Below are 23838 nucleotides of genomic sequence, written 5' to 3'. Positions count from 1 at the left end.
TGGACAAGTTGGACCAAATGGTCTGTTTCCATGCTGTACATCTCTATGACTAAGAATTGTGGCTCATTTCTGGAAAAGGAGAACTGAAGAGCAGAGATTGTGATAAACTTGCATTGAAGTTTGGTTAGACCACACTTGCTGAGAATTGTGCATAGTTCTGGTCTCCAAATAAAGAAAAGGATATAAACAGATTGTCAAAAGTGCCCTTCGTTAGAGAGAAGAAAATTGAGAGGTGACCTAATTGAGACATATAAGATAATCAGAGGGTCTGATAGGGTGAACAATGAGAGCCTTTTTCCTCGGATGGTGATGGCTACACATGAGGGGACATAGCTTTAAATTGAGGGGTGATAGATAAAGGACAGATGTCAGAGGTAGTTTCTTTACTCAGAGTAGTAGGGGCATGGAATGCACTGCCTGCAACAGTAGTAGACTCGCCAACTTTAAGGGCATGTAAATGGTCATTGGATAAGCATATGGACAAGAATGGAATAGTACGGGTTAGATGGGCTTCAGATTGGTTTCACAGGTCGGCGCAACATCGAGGGCCAAAAGGCCTGTACTCTGCTGTAATGTTCTATGTTCTAAAGGATTCATAAGGTTGAGACCGGAAAAGAAGGCAGAGGGTAGACCAACAGAAATCTAACATTCTGAAGGGGTTTACAAAGGCAAGATAAAGAAAAAAAATTCTATTTAAAGCAATGATGTGACAATAATATGGCGTTTACGGGTGCATTTTGTTCTTTTTTTTTTGAAGCGAGGTTTTCAGCAATTGGTATTAAGCGGTCACCCCCAAACCAATAAAGTAAATTGCTCGTGAGGCCTTTAGGCTTCTTATTTATGTTGGAACAATAGAAGCAGAATGAATTGGTGCAGTTAGGCTCCCAGAGAACCAGGGTTTTAGTTTAGCTTTCATCAGTTATTGGGGTTTTGAAGGTGGCTGTGAAAGCTCTCTTTCTGCTGCCAGAATTGCATGTGAGACCATCTGTTTTACTGAATTTGCCTTTGCTAAGGGTGTGTTTATAGAATGTTACTAATATTGGTTGTTGTTTAATAGTTAAGTAATCTATTATTCCGTTAGGTCTTCCAATGAAGTTAAAGTTATACCAATTCTTCTTCCTTGTGTTTGCATTTTAATTGTAGAGTAAAAATAGTTTACTTTGCTTAAAGTTGAGTAGTAGAAATAATCAAATTACATCTGGAACAAAGTGGCTTCCACTTGCCTCCAAATAAGATATAGAAGTTAGAGTCTATGCTATCTCCTTGATATGTTGGAAGGAGGTTTGGACTGGTCCCTAACAAACTGGGGGCTCTTGTCAGAATCAAAATCTGTAATTCCAGACAGGGTTTAGGATTATTGAACTCTAAGGCAGTGTGTGATGAGTGTTTGTGTTTTTATTTTGGATGTTGCATTCAACAAGTTTAAACAGAATGTGCCTTGTTTAATAATGTCTCTTTCAGTTGCTAAGTATTTCCTGGGGATGGAAGAAGTCACTTTTGGTGTTTTACAGAAAGTGAGCAAGGCAAAGCTTTCAGAATTGGCAAACAAGTTGAAGTTGGAGTTGCCTGTTTCTATGAGGAAAGGGGAGATAATTGCAGCAATAGCTCTGCGGTTATAAGTGCCAGGAATGCAATCTGAATCATCGGAAATGGCTAAAATTCAATTGCAAATAAACCAGCTTGAATTAGAGGTAATGGCGAGGGAAAAAGAAGGAAGACCCTTGGCAGAACAAAACAAGAAAAGGAAATGAAACGGTTTGAATTAAGATTAAAAAGCAGAGGAAAAAAGGAAAAGATTGCCCTAGCAGAAGAAAGGGAGGAAGAGAGGAAGAAATTGAGAGACTTCGAACTTCAAAAGTTGGCAATGAAAGAGGAATGCCAACTTAAATGGCAAGGTAGAAATTAAGCATAGTTATGGGGACAGTAGTGAGGAGCATACCCATCACAGCCAAAAGCCTAGTGGGCATCTATTTAAAATATGTCCAAGCATTGCCAATGTTTGATGACAAGGACATAGAAGCCTTTTTCATTTAATTTGAGAAACCAGCTAAACAAATGAAATGGCGGTGACCACTTGTATATTGTTGATTCAAACAAAGTTGGTATGTACAGCTAATGAGGTATTTGCATTACTATCAGAGGAGATATCTGGGGAGAGTTAAGTGGTGAAAAAAACCATTTGAAGTGTATATGAACCCGTGCCAGAAGCCTACTGACAGCATTTTAGGAATTTAAGGAGGGAACCTGATCGTAAGTACATAGAGTTCGAAAGGATCAAACAAAGTAAACTTTGATAGGTGGATAAGGACATTGAAATTAAATCAGATATATGACGCTCTTAGAGAAACTATTAATTTTGAAAGAACCAAAAATTCACTTCCTGAAGTAGTGAGAACTCGTGGAAGAGCTGATCGTTAAAACTGCAAGATTGACAACAGAAATGGCAGATGATTATAGAACATAGAACAGTACAGCACAGAACAGGCCCTTCAGCCCACGATGTTGTGCCGACCATTGATCCTCATGTAAGATAAACCTAGTGTAAGAACCCTCAAATTTCTGTGACCATATGTATGTCCAGCAGTCTCTCAAATATCCCCAATGACCTCACTTCCACAACTGCTGCTGGCAACGCATTCCAGGCTCTCAAAACTCTCTGCGTAAAGAACCCGCCTCTGACATCCCCTCTATACTTTCCGCTAGACAGCTTAAAAATATGACCCCTCGTGTTAATAATTTCTGCCCTGGGAAAAAGTCTCTGGCTATCAACCCTATCTATGCCTCTCAGTATCTTGTACACCTCAATTAGGTCCCCTCGCTTCCTTCCTTTTTCCAATGAAAAAGGTCCGAGCTCAGTCAACGTCTCTTCGTAAGATATGCCCTCCATTCCAGGCAGCATCCTGGTAAACCTCCTCTGAACCCTCTCCTAAGCATCCACATCTTTCCTATAATAGGGCGACCAGAACTGGACACAGTATTCCAAGTGCGGTCTAACCAAAGTTTTATAGAGCTGCAACAAGATCTCATGGCTCTTAAACTCAACCGAGTTGGCTTATGCCCGAAACGTCGATTCTCCTGTTCCTTGGATGCTGCCTGACCTGCTGCGCTTTTCCAGCAACACATTTTCAGCTCTTAAACTCAACCCCCCTGTTAATGAAAGCCAAAACACCATGTGCTTTCTTAACAACCCTGTCCACTTGGGTGGCAATTTTAAGGGTTCTATGTACCTGTATTATGAGCTAGTTCATAAATCAAAGTTTGGCTTCCAACATCAATTTCAATCTGTGATGGATAGAAATTGAGGAAAAGAGAAATCCTTATGTATTAAAGGAAAACGAGATCTCATTGAAGATAGTAAAGATAGTTTATCATAGATTTTTTAAAAAGTCCATGAGGGGAGAACAGAAGTAAAAACATGAAGATGTTTTCACCATAATAAAGTAGGACACATCAAGTCGCAATGTTGCTAGTTTAGAACAAGGACTGTGAAGACGGATGTAGTAAAACAGGATAAGTCTATGGGGTTTATTAAAGTGGTAAAGCAGATCCCAATGGAAGGTAAAGAACTGCAAGAGAATGTGCAGCCTCTTTAGATTGGTTAATAAGAAAATACCAGATCTCTTCGATGAATTTAACTGAGGGTAAGTTTACTCATGTACCAGGAGATGTAGATAAAGACATTAAAATTTTTAAGAGGTGCAGGAGCAAGTCAATCTTTGATGAGAGATGCACTTTGGAAGGTGTATTACCAGAAAAGTTGGCAATATATGGAATTCATGGTAAGAACTGCAGTGTTTCATTACATAATAAGTGAGGTTGGACAGTCCGGTGAAAAGTGGTGAAGTGGTGGTAGAAGTAATAGTGAAACTCTCTGTTCCAGAGATGCAGTTTATCCTCGGGAATGATATAGCTGGATCACAGGTGTGAGTGATGCCTACAGTGGTCGAAATGCCAGTGGAAACTAAGCCAACTGAGATGTTGCAGGAAATGTACCCTGGGATTTTTCCTGATTGTTTGGTAACAAGCTCATAAAGCCACAGGTTGAAACAGGAGGAGAAATTAAGAAATAAAAATAAGAAAGTTGAAATTCATTTATCAAAACCATGTTGAGGAAAAACAAGAACAGGTGGAGGAAAAGTGAATATTTTTAGTTCAGAGAGGTTAGTTGAATTACAACAAAAAGATGAAAAAACAAAGCAGTTATATCAAGAAGCAGACACAGAAGATGAATCTGAGAGTATCCCAGAATATTACTACCTTAAAAATTAAGTTTTTACGAGGAAATGGAGGCTATTACATACTCAGGCAGATGAAAAATGGATAGAGGTTCATCAAGTTATGCTACTAGTGCGTGATAGAAAGGAGGAGGTGTTGCGGGTAGCACGGGTTAGCAGTTATCATTTGGGAGTAAGAAAATCTCAAGCCAAAATACAAAAACATTTTTATTGGCCTGCACTGCATAGAGATGTGGTTGAATTTTGCCAGATATATCAGGTAATAGGAAAATCTCAGGCAGTGATAAAACTGTTACCGTTAATATCTATTCAAAATTTGAGGAAGCTTTTACAAAGAATCTTAACTGATTGTGTGGGACCTCTCCCTACAACAAAAGGTGGGAATCAGCATTTGTTGACTATAATGGATGTGTATTCTAGATTTCTAAAGGCCATTCCATTACAAAATATCATGGCTAGAAGGAGTGTAGAAGAATTACTCAATTTGTTTTTTAAAACTAGATACAGACTACCCACAGAGACACAATCACATCAAGGCTCAAATTTTACATCAAAATTATTCAAGGAAGTTATGGAATGCTTATGAATAAAACAATTTAAAACAACTATATATCATCCAGAATTGTAAGGAGCATTAGAGCGATCGCACCAAACTTTAAAGACTATGTTGACTGCTTAGAGTCAAGACTATTCAGAGGGTAAGGATAAAGGAATTCCATTTGTACTTTTTGTATTTACAGATGCACCTAATGAATCAACTAAATTCAGTAAATTTGAATTAGTTTTCAGACATGAGGTGTGAGGACCACTGGAATTACAGATTTGGACAACTTGTCAAATTTTATTTAAAGATAGAGCAGGTGAATTAACAGACAATATCTGAAAGTAGCGCAAAAGGTGATGAAATGGGAAGCAGACAAGAAATCAAAATGAATTTTGCTAGTGTAGATAGTACTAGTACTACTACCATTGGTAAATGAATTTTTAAAAGCAAGGTTTAGTGGGCCGTATCAAATCAAAAGAAAACTGAGTGAGGTTAATTATTTTATATGAACGTCAGATAGAAGGAAAGCTCAGTGCGTATTGTGAATAGGTTCAAAAGGTATTTTGACAGGAAGGAAAGCAAAAGGAAAACATGCTACTTGTAACAACTCAGAATGAAGAACCTACTCCAGGTAAATTTGAATTTGATATTCTTTAAATTAAATTGGACAATGAGGAGTTATCAAAAATTGGGATAAATTATTGTGTTACCTTCCAGAGGAAAATCAAAATTACATCAAAGAGTTATTACAATGACACAGATGTGGGAATAACATGATTACACATGATATAAAGATAGGAGATGCTGTTGCTATAAATCAACATCCTTATAGATTAAACCCTCTATTGACACAGCTTCAAAAAGAAATTGAAAGCATGTTCACAAACAACATAATTGAAGTGAATTGCAGCGAATGGAGCTCACCCATAAAAATGGTGTCAAAACTAAATGGAACCCAACATTTGTGCTGACTACTGCAAAATCAATGCGATTATGAAATCTGATTCATATACTATTACATGGTCGGAAGACGGTACTGAGAAGGAAGGACAAACAACCTATATTTTGAAGCTGGACATACTCAAAGGATACTTGCAGGTACCTTCATCCCAGGAAGTGAAGGAAATTTCAAATGACACAAAATGGAGTGTACCAATTTAAAGTCATGCCATTTGCTTTGAAAAAAATACACCAACATTTCAAAGGCTAACCAATAAAGTCATTTCAGGATTACCCAATTGTGTGGTGTACATAGACAATCTGGTGATCTTTAGTCACACATGGAAGGAACGTTTGGAGCATCTCTCTCAATTGTTTGATCGACTTCAGAAGGTGGGCTTGGTGATAAACTTGGCCAAGAGTAAATTCACAAAAGTCCAAGTCACATTACTAGGCCATGTCATTGGACGTGGACACACAGCTCAATGAGATGTGAAAACAAAAGTTATTGAGGAGATTCCCGGAACATCAATGAAAAGAAAAGTACTACAATTCCTGGGAATGAGTGATTTTTATTGAAAATTCATACCAAACTTCAGCAGCATTGTTGTTCCACTGACTAACTTGAAGTAGTGCAGGAAATTCCAGCAGAGGAATATTACAAGGTATTTGACAGCCTGAAAGCTGTATTAACCACTGTCCCAGTGTTATCCACATCTAATTACGCAAAGCCATTCAAGGTGGCTACTGACGCAAGTGATATGGGTGCCGGTGCTGTCCTCTTGCAAGACGACAACAAGATAGAAAGGCCTATTGGGTATTTTTCCAGCAAGTTAAATATTCAAATGAAATATTCCACAATTGAGAAGGAATCCATAAGTTTGATGTTGGCATTGCAACATTTCTGTCAATAATGTATCTGAAACAATTGTAAATATTGATCATAACCCCTTAACATTTCTGGAAAAGTATAAAAGTAAAAATACCATACTGTTTAGATGGAGTTTATTGTTACAGTAGTTTAATTTGAAAATTATACATGTGGCAGAATGAGAGAATGTAATTGTTACATTTGAAGGAAGATGAAGGTGTTCAGTGGAGGAAGAAACAGATTGAGATGAATTGCAGTATTGAATGTTTGCATGCATAGAGTCAATGTTTATATATTGTATGTACCAATAGTATAAGACTAAAGATTTATAAAAAGGAAGCCATATTTTAATATTAATGGTTCATTTTTAAGGGCTGGGAGAGGTGTGATGATAGAAGTGTATTTTGTACTTTTTGTTTAAGAGAGATTTTCAGCAAGAGCTGTTGAGCTGTCTCCTCCAAACCAATAAAGTAAGAGACCTTGGGGCATTTTCTTTATGTTGGAACAATAGAAGCAGCATGAATAGGTGCAGTCAGGCTCCCACAGAACCAGGGTTTTAGTTTAGCTTTCATCTGTTGTTGGGGTTTTAACATTGGCTGCGGAAGCTCTCTCTCTCTACAGCCAGAATTGCATTTGAGACAATTTGTTTCACTGAGGGTGTGTTTATGGGATGTTACTAATATTGGAACAGTTGCTGTTCAGTAGTTAAATAATCTATTATAACTCCAATGGAGTTAATGTTATATCAATTCTTTTTCCTTGTTCAAAATCACACAACACCAGGTTGTAGTGTGATTTATAACTTTGTCCATCCCAGTCCAACACTGGCATCTCCAAATCACTTCTTCCTTGTGTTTGTATTTTAACTATGGAGTAAGAATAAAGTATGTTTTGCTTAAAGTTGAGTATTGCAACAAATTGAATTACATCTGGAACACAGCACCTTACACTTATCTTTAAATAAGGTAAAAAAGTTAGGATCTATGCTATCTCCTTGATATGGTTGAAAGGGGTTTAGTCTAGTCCACAACCATGTCCAAAATTAGGGTACTGAATAAATCCAGAAGATTCAAGGTAAACTTACTAAAAGTGATGGGATACAGAAACTGATATGACACAGAATGCTGAGGCAAGTATGAGAGATGCAATGCAGGGGAAAATAGATTAAAGGAGGAGAAATAAATAATCAGGATATGAACTGAAGTCTAAAGGAAGAGGTGTGGCAAGAAGACTTGTGTGGAGCATAAACATTACATAAATCTTTATTCTGTGATGTTGACTGTATCCAACTGTGTTCAATGGAGCATGCAGGAGGGCATGCCAGGAGCAGTAACAGGCATAACTGAAGATTTGATATCAACCTGGTGAAGTCACCAAACAGGACTACTTGCATGCCAAACAGCATAGGCAGCAAATGATAGACAGAGCTAAGCAATCCCACAACCAACAGATCAGATCTAAGCTTTGCAGTCTTGACACATCCAGTCATGAATGGTAGTGGGTGATTAAACAACTCATTGAAGGAGGCTGCTTCACAAATATCCCCATCCTGCACATCAGTGCAAACAATAAGGCTGAAGCTTTCGAGAAATCTTCAGCCAGAAGTGCCAAGTGAATGATCCATCTTGGCCTCATCCAGTGGTCCCCAGCATTACAGATACCAGTCTTCAGCCAATTTGATTGACTCCACATGCTATCAAAAAACAGTTGGAGGCACTAGATACTGCAAAGGCTACAGGGCCTAACAACATTCCAGCAATAGTACTAAAGACTTGTATTCCAAAACTTGCTGCTCACCTGGCCAGGCTGTTCTAATACAATTAGAACACTGGCATCTACCTGACAATGTGTAAAATTGTCAGATATGTCCTATACAAAAAAAATAGTAGGACAAATCCAAACCAGGCAATTATAGCCCCATCAGTCTACTGTCGATCATTAATAAAGTGATGGAAGGTGTCATCAGTGCTATCAAGCAGCACCTTCTCAGCAATAACTTGCTCAGTGATGCCCAGTTTGGGTTTCGCCAAGGCCACTCAGCTACTGACTTCATTACAGCCTTGGTTCAAACATGGACATAAGGGTTGAATCCCAGAGGTGAGATGAGAGCGACAACCCTTGACATCAAAGCTGCATTTGACCAAGTGTAACATCAAGGAGCCTTGGGAAACTGGAATCTATGTGTATCAGGGGCCAAACTCTCCAGTGGTTAGAGTCATATCTGATGTATAGGAAGATGGTCATGGTTTTTGGAGGTCAATCATCTCAGTTCCAGGACATCTTTCCAGGAGTTCCTCAGGGTAGTGCCTTGTGCGCAGTCATCTTCAGTTGCTTTATCAATGAGCTTCCGTCCGTCATAAGGTCAGAAGAGATTGCGCAATGATCGGCGAACAATGTTTAGCACCATTCACGACTCCTCAGACACTGAAGCAGTGTCCAAACGCAACAAGATCTGGACAATATCTAGGCTTGGGCTGAGAAGTGGCAGTAACATTCGTGCTATACAAATGGCAGTCTATGACCATCACCAACAAGAGATAATCTAACCATCGCACCTTGACATTCAATGGTGTTACCATTACTGAATCCCCCACTATCAACATCCTGGGAGTTATCATTGATCAGAAACTTAACTGGACTCACCACATAAATACAATGGTTACAAGAGCAAGTCTGAGGCTAGGAATACTATGGCAGGTAACTCATCTCCTGATTCCTCAACGCCTGTCCACCATCTACAAGACACAAGTCAGGAGTGTGATGGAATACTCCCCACTTGCCTGCGATGACTACAGCCCCACAACACTCCAAGAAGCTGGATACCATCCAAGATAAAGCAGCTTGCTTTATTGATAGTACATCCACTCCCTCCACCACCAACGCTCAATAGCAACAGTGTGTACTATTACAAGATACACTGCAGAAATTCACCAAAGATCCCCAAGCAGCACCTTCCAAAACCATGACCACTTCCATCTAGAAGGACAAGGGCAGCAGATACATAGGAACACCACCACCTTCAGATTCTCCTCCAAGCACTCACCATCCTGACTTAGAAATAAATTGCCATTCCTTCACTGTCGCTGGGTCAAAATGCTGGAATTCCCTCCCTAATGGCATTGTGGGTCAACTCACAGCAGTTCAAGAAGATAGCTCATAACCATCTTCTCAAGGGCAACTAGGGACGGGCAATAAATGTTGGCCAGCCAGCGACACCCATATCCCACAAAAATGAGTGAATAAATAAAAAACTATGAATTTTAGCTTCTCTGTGGACAGAAACTAAGATAATCCAAGTGAATTTCTAAAAAAAATTAAGGAAATTAATGTTGATCTTGGAAAATTACTCACTGAAAAATTCTCACGAGTACACAACTACAGTTAGGAAATAAAAGAGGCAGGGTGGAAAAGCTGTGGGTGGAAAAACAAAATCAAGAAAGCCCACCAACATGCACATGTAAATGAAGCAAAAATTGAAAGAACTGCAGATGCTGGATAAGCTGAGCAGGTCTGCCAACACCTCCTGAAGAAGGGTCACTGGACCCAAAATGTCAACTCTGATTTCACTTCACAGATGCTGCCAGACCTGCTCAGCTTCCCAGCAATTTCTGTTTCTGATATAAATTAAGCCAGTTTTGAGAAGATTTTCGCTCAGGTTGAGGTTCTGGATGTAGGTTTGCTCGCTGAGCTGGAAGGTTCATTTTCAGACATTTCGTTACCGTACTTCATGATGAGTATGGTGATGAAACATCTGAAATGAACCTTCCAGCTCAGAGACCAAACCTACATCCATAAATAAAACAATTAGATATGATTAGGTTTGATAACTATGGTGACAGAATGTGTAAATTAGAACTAATATATCAAAAAGGACAATATTGTAGGGCTTAAATGTTTATATAAAATTTTCAAAACAAATATGCATTTTCTAACTTACACTACAATTTACATAATGCTGCGTATAATTTACACTGTTTTAAAATGTGTGCAAAGCAAAAATTTCTGACTGATTTCCATTTTTTTCACCAAATCTGTACAAGTGGGTACATGTAGTAACATGCTTTCTGTTTTCCACTATCCACTTACTTTACTGTCTCACAAACATTTACCATATCACCAACTTTAATTTGAGCAGTGGCATTGTACTCCACAAGAGTTGCTTCTCAAACTAAATATTTAATTGATTTAAGGTTAGACTGAAATTTTGCCTGATGAAAACATTATGCATACTCATATCACAAAAATTACAGCAATATGAGAACTACAAATAATGATATATTTTCAAATGGTGAGACTACATAAACATAACTACCATGCTGCAGCACAAAAGAAGAAACTCAGTAGCGTTTACACTAGAATGGGTAAAGCAAACAATACGGGGTATATTTAAGGATAAGGTAGACAAGTATTAGATGGTGAAGGAAATAGATGATTACAGTGATACATTTAGATGAGGAAAGATAGGAGGAGGCTCTTGTGAAGCAATGAACACCAGCATGGACTAGTTGGGCCAAATAACCTGTAATCCTCTCTGTATAATCAAAAATACTATTAGTTAGCTACCTCAAAGTAGGAACTTAGGTATATCTGTTTGCAAATAATTTGAGATCATTATTGTTAATTTCATGCCAATGCACAAAAGAAAATGATCAATTTAAATTTATAGTACTTGGTACTGTATTTACAAAGTGATAATATGGTGGGGGGAACTCAAAACCAAAACATGAAGCTGACAGTGTGTATAAACTAAGGAGGGTGTGGGCAACAAGGCCCAGAGAGTGAACACACAGCAACTGTAACAAAACGGATAACAGTAGGACCTCAAAACAAGTAGCAGACTGTTCAGTGTACTGAAGGATGTACAAGGAATGTATAGTTGGAGTAAGACTCAGAAAATAAGGTCCAAGCCTGTATAGGTATTTACAGGGGAATGGGAAACATTGAATTTTAAAAGTAATCTTCTGCAGTGCAGAAATACAAACAAGTGCAGAGGTGCAGCTTAATGCAGACAAAAACAAAGAACTGCAAGGATAACAACTCAGAAATTCAGCCTCTGAAACAATAAGTTGGATTAAGCCTTCATTAAGTGGAAGATATTAAAGTTTCCTCTATCTTTTGGTTGTAAATGTCCAATGTAAAATCAGTTTAACAGTCTAAATCCAATTCCTCAAGAAACAAAATCATGAAGAATAAAAAAAAGGCCACAGATTTGTTAGTATGGTGGTAATAGCGGTGATAGGCAGGGCTGAAAATGTGCAAGGGACTACTCCTCTGAAGTTAGGACAAATTAAAGTCTCTATGCAATACCTAATCTGAAATGCTCAGTTCTGATATTCCTCAGCACTAACAGCAGCAGTCACAGAAGTGGTGAAATAAAAGTTGGGTATAATCGGTACACCTGTGATATCATATAAATTTCCATAATAGATGTGTTATTTTTTTCTAAATAAATATTAGTCTATTTTCTTTCAGTACTCAAATGATTGACAAAAAACTGGATAAAAAACTTATACAAGTGGAGCTTGAATAGGTATTACATAATCAAAGCCATTACCATCTAGTCTGCACCAAAAAAAAATGCAGAACACAATTTTCACAACATGAGTACAGAATATGGATTCCAATCAAAAAGTGCAATTTAACATTACCATTTACTATAATTTCGACTGCTAGAAATTCAAAACAATGCATTTGATATTTCTTTTCAATTCTACTGCCAAGTGCATGTGGATATAAAAAAAAGGAGCAGCTTAGGATTTTATACCAGTATAGACTCCCATCACTCTATGCATCTTATCCGTATGATCATGTGTCCACTGGTGTGCATGTGACTATGTGAACACACGCATGAAAAAAATCCTATTCATCACTCCAACCTCTCTGAATGGTTCCTTAAAATAGGTACAGCCCCACGTCAGCAACACCAGTTAATGCATCCTTCTCCCATCAGGCATTTAACTAGCTCGGAATCGCTACAAAAATAAAAGTGTGCAATTATGTACCAAATCAAAGGTTTCTTGAATTTATTTTAAAGCTAGGATTGGATGGGGTGTACCATTTTTTTTAATTGCAAATGGCTGTTTATATACCTTCAAAGTGAAACTGGCTGCATCACACTGTGGAGGAATTTTTGAGCACAGCAACATTTTTGGTAGTGATTGGTTTTATTTTGTTTTTCTTTTGCAAATAGTTCTCTCACTGCAATGGCAAAGCAATCACCATCCAATTTACATGAAGGGCCAGTCACAGAAATGCTACCGTTATACTAGTGAAACTGGCATTATACTAGCATTTATACCCGTGAAACTAACATATGTACTTTCTTGTGTGAAATTCACATTGATTTCTTTATCAATCAATTTAGACTATTCGCTTGCATGCAAGACATTAAAATATATCAATAAATTAGACAAAATAAAAAAAAAGGATATGGCCATTCAGTGATCTTTTTGGCATATTTTCTTACAAAGTTGTCTTCACTGAAGAGAAAGAGAGATCTGTTAACTGTGAAGCAGTTTTGTCGGACTGGGATAGGATTGTAGAGAGCCATGGTCCGGGCTCTTTGGGCCATCGACTGCTTGTACATCCTCTGTGGTGCTCCTGGCGGTCCGCCCTGGCGGCTACCGCCGCGTCCTCCGCCTCCTTGGCCGGCTCCATACCTGGCCGGCACCTCGTCTCCAAATCTTGCCATTCTATAAACAGATGCCAAAGATCACCATTCAGTAGAGAAATACGGCAACTCCACATTACATCCCATCTGTTCCAATACTGGTGCACATGCAATTAGTTTAGATTTTCCCCCTGTTTTTCTTAGTTTTTCATTGTCCAGCGGGTTAATCCTTCGTAAAACTGGGTCATTTGCAGATTTAAGAAATATTTCCCCCTCGTGTCAAAAATCAGATCTGCTATGTTCTCGTCGTTTTTGCATCTGCAGTTTTTTTTTATTCTCCCGATCGCCTTTGCATCATCTGCATCTCAAAGCTGTAGAATCCCAGAGTAAAATCCACACAGCCTCCCAGGCAAACATCCACCATCTACTCATGCCTTTCATCGGCTTCTTTCACATACTGCATCGCCGAACATTTTTCGTCCTCTCTCGTGTATTTATATTAATCAGGATCTAGAATGCAAGCACCGATCGACCGGTTAAGCGTAAGCAATAGGGAGCATCTGATCAGATTTATGCAGCCAACCAACAGCCCACAGCATCAAAGCTAGCCACATGATTCTTACTGCCCAATGAGGGAACAAAATCAGATTTTATTCAAAAAAGCTTAGAGAGAGGAAAGCCAAAAAAAATCATTTCCCCCTATTTTAAAAAAAGTCCATCCTGTTTTCGGAGAAAGTGGCAGCAAAATTTGGTTAAGATATCAAATGGCAACATTACCTGATGGATTAAAGCCCAGATCGAGTTATTGGTCCTTTAAGTATAAATCTTTCACTGACTTAAATTTCGTGATGCCACGAAAAGCAGTTCGAAATTTGGTGAAAGCAGGGTGTTTTTTCTATCCAGAATTATTCTCTATGAAATTCTTCCCAATCCTAAGGCTTGCAAGGTAACACTCTAACATTTTGCCTAATAGTCCTTTGGTAGGATATAACTGGAGTACAGTTGAAAAAATGCATTTTGTCGAAGCTTTTAATGGTGCATTCAAATACTAAAGTAAAAGCAAAACAACGTTAGTAATCTCATATAGTAGAAATTTTGTTTTCCCTTTACTTTGGTATTTCTTGTGAACTGTACTGATGAGTACTAGACAAAAAGTTTTTGATGAAATGTGTTTTTCAGCAATAAACAAAATTGCATCTGCACTCTATAATCCCTATCAGTACCATTTCTTGAAAATATTTGTCTTTCCCAGTCACTCAGATATCACTATGTTCTATGTGGCATTTCATCACCCCTTTCTTCCTTTGATCTTTAGCCCTCAACCCTGTCCCCTTAATCAATATAGTATTCAGCAGGTCTGTCAGCATTTGAAGACGGAGAAATAGAGTTAAAATGTTGACTTTTCAGTATGAACTGAAAGAGGCATAGCCAGGGGAGGGTGTGGGAATATAAGAAAAATGGAATACAGAGGTCATTCTCTGAAGTTGTGGAATTCAGTATTGAATCCTAGAGGCTGTAAAGAGCCTAAGCAGATAAAAAAAGTATTGTTCCTCTAGCTTATGTTAAGTTTCACTGGAACACTGTAGCAAGCCAACGTTGGAAAAATTAGCATGGTAGCAAGGTGATTTATAGAAATGACATGCAACTGGAAGGTTATCTATGAACCCAGTGGAGGTGTTCCATAAAGTGATTAGAGTCCACATTTGACTTCAGGAACTTAAAGGAGGCCACATTCTGAGCAGTGAATACGGTAGACTAGATTGAGTATTTATAAAATGCTTGGAGGGTGAAGAGAAAGGAGATGAAGGGGCAGGTGTTACATTTGCTGTAAGTGCATGGTAAGGTGCCATGGAGGAGTGAGGAAGTGTTAGGAGTGATGGACAAGTGGACCAGGATGTCAAAGAGGAAATGATCCCTGCAGATTGCTGATAGAAGATGAGAGTGGAAGATGTGTTGGGTGATGGTATCCTGCTGTGGCAGAAATGAAAGTGGAAACTGGTGGGATGCAAAGTGAGAACAAAAGAAATCCTACTGTTATTTCAGCAGGGAGAAGAAGGGGTAAGGGCTGAAGTATGAGAGATTGTTCAGACATGGTTAAGAGCCCTGTTAATCATGGTGGGGGATATTCATTCAACCTCTTAAAAATTTTAATTGCACATTAACTGCTTTATCTGACAACCTGTTCTACATACAATCGTTTATTCAACTGGTAAAATTTGTATCTTTGATCTTGACATACCTCTTCCAAATTAAATATCCTGCTTTCTTATACATTACATATTATTTCAGAATTTTGAAAATTTGTATAATATGCCCAACCTTTCTTAATTTTTTTCGTGTTTTTAGGTATTTTCAATTTATAAAATCTTTCTGTATAACCAAGTACAACAATTCCTTAAGTTCCCTTTCAACCATGAACTTTTAAAGTGCCTTCATATTGACTAAAAAATTCATCAACAATGGGCTTAAATAAATTACCCAGGAAGGCTATCAAAGCATGCAGCATAAACTAGTATAAGAAGCATCAAGATAAATTCCAAGAGGACAGTGGAAACTGAACATCATCTTATAAAATGAAACAGAATCTACCATGGATTCCACCTATCAGAGACTATGCACAAATCTTTTGATGACTGTAAATATCATATCTTTAGTTTTCTATATTTTTGATTGTGGACTAAAATAGGAAAACAACTGTTCTAAAAATAAAGGACCGAGGAAAGGATTATTGCACTTTTTAAAAGATTACCAAAACTCATTGTAAGTGCTGTTTACACTGCTGTTTGTTCAATCAGTAGGTTTAGATACAGGTGAACTGGAATTATAGAGTTTTTTTAATTCACTCGCGAGATATTGGCATTGCTAGCTAGGCCAGCATTTATTGCCCGACCCTAGTTGCCCTTGAGGAGTGGTGATGAGATGCCTTCTTGAACCGCTGCAGTCCATGTGCTGTAGATAGACCCACAATGCCGATAGGGAGGGAATTCTGACAGTGAAGGAATATGGTATTTTTCCAAGTAAGGATGGCTTGGAGGGGAACTTACAGGTAATGGTGTGCACAAAATGAGATTCGACCAACAACAAGTAGCTGATTGCCAACTGATCATCAGTCTATTCACCAATGACAAAGGCTTTTTGCCTGCCAGAAGGGAGAGGCATCACTATGACACATACATTACAGCCTGGAAGCAGTCACCTGCACTGAAAAGCAGATCATCTGGCAACAGCCCCCCTGTGATCAGCAGCAAGAACAGCATCCAGCAAACAGTGACCGAGAGGGAGAGGCATCACTATAGCCCCTCTTTGAGTCCCCAGCGGACTGGTGGGAAACAGTAAAAGGGAACATCAAGAGGTTCTTCATCCTCAAAGGTATTCAGGAGGCGAGAGAGAGGTGGGAAAACTGTCCCAGCTCCAGGAAAGTATGCAGAACCTGCTCCTGCTGCAGACGATGGGGGTGGATGTCACGGAGGACCTCAAGGAGGTGAAGGGCCAGCAAGCCTCGCTCTTTGCTTTGGAGGCCTCCAAGATAATCTTCCGGTCCAGGGTCCGCTCGGTGGAGCAGGACGAGACGTGCTCACGTTTCTTCTTCCAGAAGGTGCACAAAGAGAGCTCTGTGCTCAGTAGCCTGAAGGAAGAAGATGGCTCGCTAACATCATCTCAGGCTGACGTCATGAGGATCAGTAAATCCTTCTACGCCAGTCTGTATGACGCGAAGCCGACCGACAGCGCGGCCTCCCAGTTGTTCCTGTCCTCTATCACGGAGGTCTTAGACGACAGAACACGGGAGAGGCTGGACCAGCCGCTATCTCTGGACGAGCTGACCAAGGCCCTCGAGTCCTTCGAAAAGAATAAAACTCCCGGAAGCGACGGCTTACCGGTCGAGCTCTATTCCGCTCTGTGGGGACTTAATTGGCCAGGACCTGCTGGAGGTGTATGTCAGTATGCTTCGGGCAGGTACCATGAGTGAATCCATGAGGAAAGGCATCATCACCCTCGTCTACAAGCGGAAGGGGGAGCGGGAGGAACTCAAAAATTGGAGACCAATCTCACTGTTGAATGCAGATTACAAAATTCTGTCAAAGGTAATCGCCAACCGGGTCAGGTCTGCTCTAGGGTCGGTGATTCACCCTGACCAAACCTGTGCTATGCCGGGCAGGAAGATCGCTGAGAGTCTCGCACTCCTCAGGGATACGATCGCCTATGTGCAGGACAGAGGGTTGGACACCTGCCTGATCAGCCTGGACCAGGAGAAAGCCTTTGACAGGATATCACACAGGTATATGAGAGATGTTCTCTCCAAAATGGGCTTTGGGGAGGGAATCTGCAATTGGATCAGACTGCTCTACACCAACATTGTCAGTGCAGTCTCAATCAACGGGTGGGAATCAGATAGCTTCCCAGTCAGATCTGGAGTCAGGCAGGGCTGCCCCCTCTCTCCTGCCTTGTTTGTGTGCTGCATAGAGCCATTTGCCGAGTCCATCAGGAAGGATGCGAGCCTGAGAGGGGTGACTATTCCTGGCAGCAGGGGCCTGCAGGTTAAGGCCTCCCTGTACATGGATGACGTCGCCGTTTTCTGCTCGGATCTGCTGTCCGTGCGCAGACTCATGTGCATTTGTGACCAGTTCGAACGGGCCTCGGGGGCCAAGGTAAACCGAGGCAAGAGCGAGGCCATGCTCTTCGGGAACTGGGCCGACCAATCCTCGATCCCCTTCACCGCCAGGACCGACCACCTGAAGGTGCTGGGTATTTGGTTCGGAGGGGCTGGGGCGTGCGCCAAGTCTTGGGAGGAGCGTATCAGCAAAGTGAGGCAGAAACTGGGCAGATGGAAGCTACGGTCGCTCTCCATCGCGGGAAAAAACCTGGTCATCAGGTGTGAGGCACTGTCATTGCTATTATACGTGGCACAGGTCTGGCCTATTCCCAGAACCTGTGCCGCTGCAGTCACCCGGGCCATCTTCCAGTTTATATGGAGGTCAAAGATGGACCGGGTCCGAAGGGACTCACTGTATAAAGATCAGGGCAACGGAGGAAAAAATACACCCAATGCCACCCTCACCCTGATGGCCACCTTTGTGTGTGGCTGCATCAAGCTGTGCGTGGATCCCCGGTACGCAAACACCAAGTGTCACTACGTACTGAGGTTCTACCTGTCCCCGGTGTTGCGAAGGATGGGCCTGGCCTCGCTGCCGCGGAACGCTCCGAGTAGTTGGACCGTTCCGTATCACCTGTCCTTCGTGGAGAAGTTTATAAAGAAAAACACCTTTGACCACAAGTCCATCAGGAAGTAGTCAGCATGTAGTGTCCTTGAGACCTTTCGGGAAAAGGAGAGGGCGGATCCTATCGAGCGGTTCCCTGAGCAGACTGTCAAAGCCATTTGGCAGAATGCCTCATCGCCAGAACTTTCCAACAAGCACCAAGACATGGCTTGGCTGGTGGTGAGAAGGGCTCTGCCTGTGAGATCCTTTATGCACGCCCGGACTCTCAGCCGCACCGCACGCTGCCCTTGAAGCGGCTGCGGGGGGGACGAGACTGTCACACACCTCCTTCTGGAATGTGCCTATGCAGAGGACGTCTGGAGAGGAATGCAGTGGTTTTTGTCGAGGTTCGTTCCGAGCAGCGCCGTGACGCGGGACTCCGTGCTCTACGGTCTGTTCCCCGGGACGCACACCGAGACGAACATCAACTATGCCCTGGAGGATCATCAACTCGGTGAAGGACGCTCTCTGGGTGGTCCGAAACCTGCTGATCTTCCAGCTGAAGGAGTTGACCCCGACTGAGTGTTGCGGACTGGCACATTCCATGGTCCAGGTCTACGTGTTGAGGGATGCGCTGAAGCTTGGGGCAGCTGTCGCCAAGGCGCGGTGGGGAAAGACCACTGTGTAAAGTCTGCCTGACTAATGAAGAACAGGGGGCCCATGCAGTCATTTGGGCTCTGCTGACGCCTCAGCTAATTATATGGGCATATGATCAAAAAATGTACAGACCTGTATAAAAATGATAAGTTTTGATCTCTGTATGTACATGTTTACATATGTATGGCATGACCAACTGTACAGACCATCAAATTATTTTATGAATAAAGTATATTTTTGAAATTAAAAAAATCACAATGGTGCATACAGGCTGACGTCATGAGGATCAGTAAATCCTTCTACGCCAGTCTGTATGACGCGAAGCTGACCGACAGCGCGGCCTCCCAGTCGTTCCTGTCCTCTATCACGGAGGTCTTAGACGACAGAACACGGGAGAGGCTGGACCAGCCGCTATCTCTGGACGAGCTGACCAAGGCCCTCGAGTCCTTCGAAAAGAATAAAACTCCCGGAAGCGACGGCTTACCGGTCAAGCTCTATTCCGCTCTGTGGGACTTGATTGGCCAGGATCTGCTGGAGGTGTATGTCAGTATGCTTCGGGCAGGTACCATGAGTGAATCCATGAGGAAAGGCATCATCACCCTCGTCTACGAGCGGAAGGGGGAGAGGGAGGAACTCAAAAACTTACTCCATGGATTTGGAGCCTATAATTCGGGACTGGAGCTGAGCAGGAGCGAACGGAGAACAGTCTGAGAAGGTAACAGATTCTGATTCGAAACGGTTTTGATGGAGGGAAAACTGAAAAAAAGTGACACAGGAGGGCTGTGATTTGACTGGCTATTAAGGGGTCTGCTAAATTTGAATCAGTGTTAAATTGAATCTTGTTCATTTCTTGGTTACAATTTACTTATTGGTTACAACTTGCATAAGCAGAGATACAAAAACAATCAAAAATTTAAAAAAACAAATTCAAAACTAGTTAAATAAACTACGGATGGAGGGTCAGGCTCTTTGTTGCTTCTGCATGATGTGGACCCCATTGTGGTTCCCAATGCCATATCTGTAGTAAATGTTGGTTGCTGGAAGAACTCTAGCTCGGAGTCGAGGATGAGCTGGAGTCTGAGCTTCAAACAGTGTGACACATCAGGGAGGGGGAGAGTTACCTGGACACTGTGTTTCAGGAGAAAATCACACCCCTTAGACTAACCAACTCAAATTCAGCCAGTGTCAGGGACAAGAGGGTTGTGGCTGTGAGTGAGGCAGGTCGAGGGATCCAGGAGGTAGAGTTGCAAGAGCTTCAGCCCCTTTCCTTGTCTGACAGGTTCAAGAGTTTTGCACCCTGTGTGGACGGGAATGGGGACTGCAGGAAGGATGAGACGACTGACCGCAGCACCGTACTGCAGGGAGCCATTCAAGTGAGGGGAGAGAAGAGAAATGTTGTTGTAATTGGGGACAATATAGTTAGAGGCATAAACACTATTCTGTGATCAGGATCGAGAGTTCCAAAGGTTGTGTTGTCTGCCTGGTGCTTGAGTTTAGGATATCTCATCTGGGCTGCAGAGGAACTTGGAATGCAAGGAAAAAGATCCAGTGGTCGTGATCCATGTAGGGACCAACGACAGAGATGAAACCAGGGCAGAGGTTCTGCTAAGGGAGTATGACTAGCTAGGAGCTAAGTGAAAAAGCAGAACCAAAAAGGTAATAATCTGTGGATTAGTACCTGAGCCACAGGCTAATCGGCACTGGGTCAATAAGATTAAGCAGGTAAATGTATGGCTCAAAGTTTGGTGTGGGAGAAATGGGTTTGAATTCATGGGACATTGACACCAATACTGGGGAAGAAGGGACCTATTCCGATGAGACAGTCTTCATCTGAACTGTGCTGGGACCAGATTCCTTGCAAATCGCCTAATTAGGGTGTAGACAGGGCTTTAATGTGAATAGGATGAAGGGGGGGAGGGATATACAGGAAATTACAAAATCCAAATTAAAGAAGGACATAAGAGTGCAGAACTCAGGAAACATTATTAAAATCTCCAGCACAGACACAAATAGGACAGAGTGTATGGAAAGGGTTAACGATCAAAACTTCAAGCACGCTGGACAAATGAATAACAATGAGAAGAAGGGCAGTTAATACAGGACTAAAGTTGTTATATCTGAAAGCATGCAATATAAGGAATAATGTAAATGAGTTTGTGGTGCAGATCGAAATTAGCATGTATGACATGGTAGGCACCACGGAGACGTGGCTTCAAGGGGATCAGAATTGGAAGCAGAATTTTCCGATCAAAAAGAATGGCAAGTGGGCAGAGTGGGCAGGGTTGCCTTTTAGTAAGGTGGGGTTGGGTGGGGTAGGGGCAGGGTTGAGGGGGATTGGGGCAGACGGGGTTTTGGGGCAGGCAGGGGGTGGGAGTGGGGTTTGGTGCAGGCAGGAGGCAGGAGGTGGGAGATGACCGGGGTCTCGCACATGATGTGCTGCTGTCAAGTCTCCTGAATGTGGAGCAGACGTCACAGAAAACTCCGAGTCCAGAGCAAAATCAATTAACGAAATAATGAATTATCTGAACGAAATAGTGCCCGCCCATCTCATTTGGATAATTGAGGTTCCTCTTCATACACCAGGAGATAGAAAAGATGCGTGGGAAAGGCAAAGTTACAGTCATCATGGGCGATTTCAATATGCTGTGGACTGGGAAAATCAGGTTGATAGTGGATTGCAAAAAAAAAGAATTTATGGAATGTCTACAAAATGGTTTTCTTTGGAGCAGCTTGTAGTGGAGCCCACCAGGGAACAGGTAATTCTGGATTTAGTGTTGTGCAATGAGGCAAACTTGAGAAAGGGAGCTTAAGGTGAAGGAAGCCTAAGGAGTCAGTGATCATATCATGATTGAACTTAGTCTGCAATTTGAGGGGGAGAAGATAGCATCAGAGGTAACAGTATTACAGCTGAATAAAGGCAACTACTGAGGTATGAGGGAGGATCTGGGAAGAATTGAACTGGGAGAGGAACCTAGCAGGAAAGACAATGGAGATAGCAATGGCAGGAGATTCTGGGAGTAATTTAGGAGACACAGCAAAGATTCATCCCGAGGAAAAAGAAGCATGGTGCAGGAAGGATGAGGCAACTATGGCTGACAGGTCAGGGCTACCATAAAAGCAAGAAAAAGCATATAATGTGGTGAAGGGTAAAGGGTAACCAGAGGATTGGGAAGCCTACAAAGACAACAGAGGCAACAAAGAAAAAGAAATAAGGAAGGAGAAGATTAAATATGAGGGTAAGCTGACCAGTAATATAAAAGGAAGACAGATATATAAAGGGCAAAAGAGAGGCAAAGTGGACATTGGGCTGCTGGAAAAATGGCACTGCAGAGATAGTAGTGGGGAACAAGGGAATGGCTGAAGAACTGAATATTTCCTTCGCGTCACTCTTCACGGTGGAAGACATGAGTAATATCCCAAAACTTCAAGAGAGTGAGAGGGCAGAACTGAGTATGGTGGCCACCACCAAGGAGAAGGTGCTAGAAAAACTGAATGGCCTGAATGTGAATAAATCACCTGGACCAAATGGACTACAACCCAGAGTTCTAAGGGAGATACTTTTCAGATAACACAATGCTGCAGTTGAACCTGCCTCCACCACACTTTCAAGCAATGTATTTCAGAACTTAACCACTCACTGCATGAAAAATATTCTTATATTCCATTTCCTTCTTTTATCAATTACTTCACATCTGCCACATTAGCCAACCTCCAGTCTTTTGGCACCTCACCTGTGACTATCGATGATACAAATATTTCAGTAAGAGGCCCAGAAATCACTTCCCTAGCATCCCACAGAGTTCTCGGGTACACCTGATCAGGTCCTGGGATTTATCCACCTTTATGCGTATAAAGACATCCAGCACTTACTCCTCTGTAATATGGACATTTTTCAAGATGTCACCGTCTATTTCCCTACATTCTATATCTTCCATGTCCTTTTCTGCAGTAAATACTGATGCAAAATACTCGTTTAGTATCTCCTCCATTTTCTGCGGCTCCACACAAAAGCCTCCTTGCTGATCCTTGAGGGCCCTATTCTCTCCCTAGTTACCCTTTTGTTCTTAATGTATTTGTAAAAACCCTTTGGATTCTCCTTAACTCTATTTGCCAAAGCTATCTCATGTTTTCTTTTTGCCCACCTGATTTCCCTCTTAAGTATACTCCTACTGCCCTTATACTCTTCTAAGGATTCACTCGATCAATACCTGACATATGCTTCCTTCTTTTTCTTAACCAAACCCTCAATTTCTTTAGTCATCCAGCATTCCCTATACCTACCAGCCTTCCCTTTCACCCTAACAGGAATATACTTTCCCTGGACTCTTGTTATCTCATTTCTGAAGGCTTCCCATTTTTCAGACGTCCCTTTACGTGCCACTGTTTAAAAAAGGGAGTAAGGACTAGCCAGGGAACTCTGGACCAGTGAGCCTGACATCAGTGGTGGGCAAGTTGTTGGAGAGAATCCTGAGGGACAGGATGTACATATATTTGGAAACACATGGACTGATTAGGGATAGTCAACATGGCTTTGTGCATGGGAAATCATGTTTTATAAACTTGATTGAGTTTTTTGAAGTAGTAACAAAGAGGATTGATGAGGGCAGTGTGGTAGATGTGCTCTATATGGACTTCAGTAAGGCATTCGACAAGGTTCCCCTTGGGAGACTGGTTAGCAAGGTTACAACTCATGGAATGCATGGAGAACTAGCCATTTGGATACAGAACTGGCTCAAAGGTAGAAGACATAGGGTGGTGATGGAGGGTTGTTTTTCAGACTGGAGGCC

At 41.5% G+C, this 23838-nt stretch overlaps 1 protein-coding gene across 15 annotated transcripts in view; it reads right to left on the bottom strand.

The window, feature by feature from the left end:
* Positions 1–23838, bottom strand: part of LOC122552384 (voltage-dependent P/Q-type calcium channel subunit alpha-1A-like) — a 662051-nt gene that overhangs the window by 525310 nt on the left and 112903 nt on the right. For 12 of the 15 annotated variants that reach the window (XM_087983285.1, XM_087983278.1, XM_087983282.1 and 9 more), the window contains exon 1: positions 13022–13735. The exons of 2 other annotated variants lie outside the window; for them this stretch is intronic. In XM_087983285.1, the coding sequence (XP_087839411.1) occupies positions 13022–13280 (259 nt within the window). In that variant the 5' untranslated portion in view covers positions 13281–13735. Of the gene's footprint in view, positions 1–13021; positions 13736–23838 lie in introns of those variants that run through there. One more of the 15 variants, XM_087983284.1, reaches the window with a different exon arrangement.

This window comes from Chiloscyllium plagiosum, unplaced genomic scaffold (assembly GCF_037043375.1).
Source record: "Chiloscyllium plagiosum isolate Xiang-an unplaced genomic scaffold, Cpla_swu_hap1 HiC_scaffold_45, whole genome shotgun sequence".
Classification (NCBI taxonomy): Eukaryota; Metazoa; Chordata; class Chondrichthyes; order Orectolobiformes; family Hemiscylliidae; genus Chiloscyllium; species Chiloscyllium plagiosum.
Note: the sequence above shows the minus strand (reverse complement) of the source record. Positions and strands in the feature narration are given on the sequence as shown.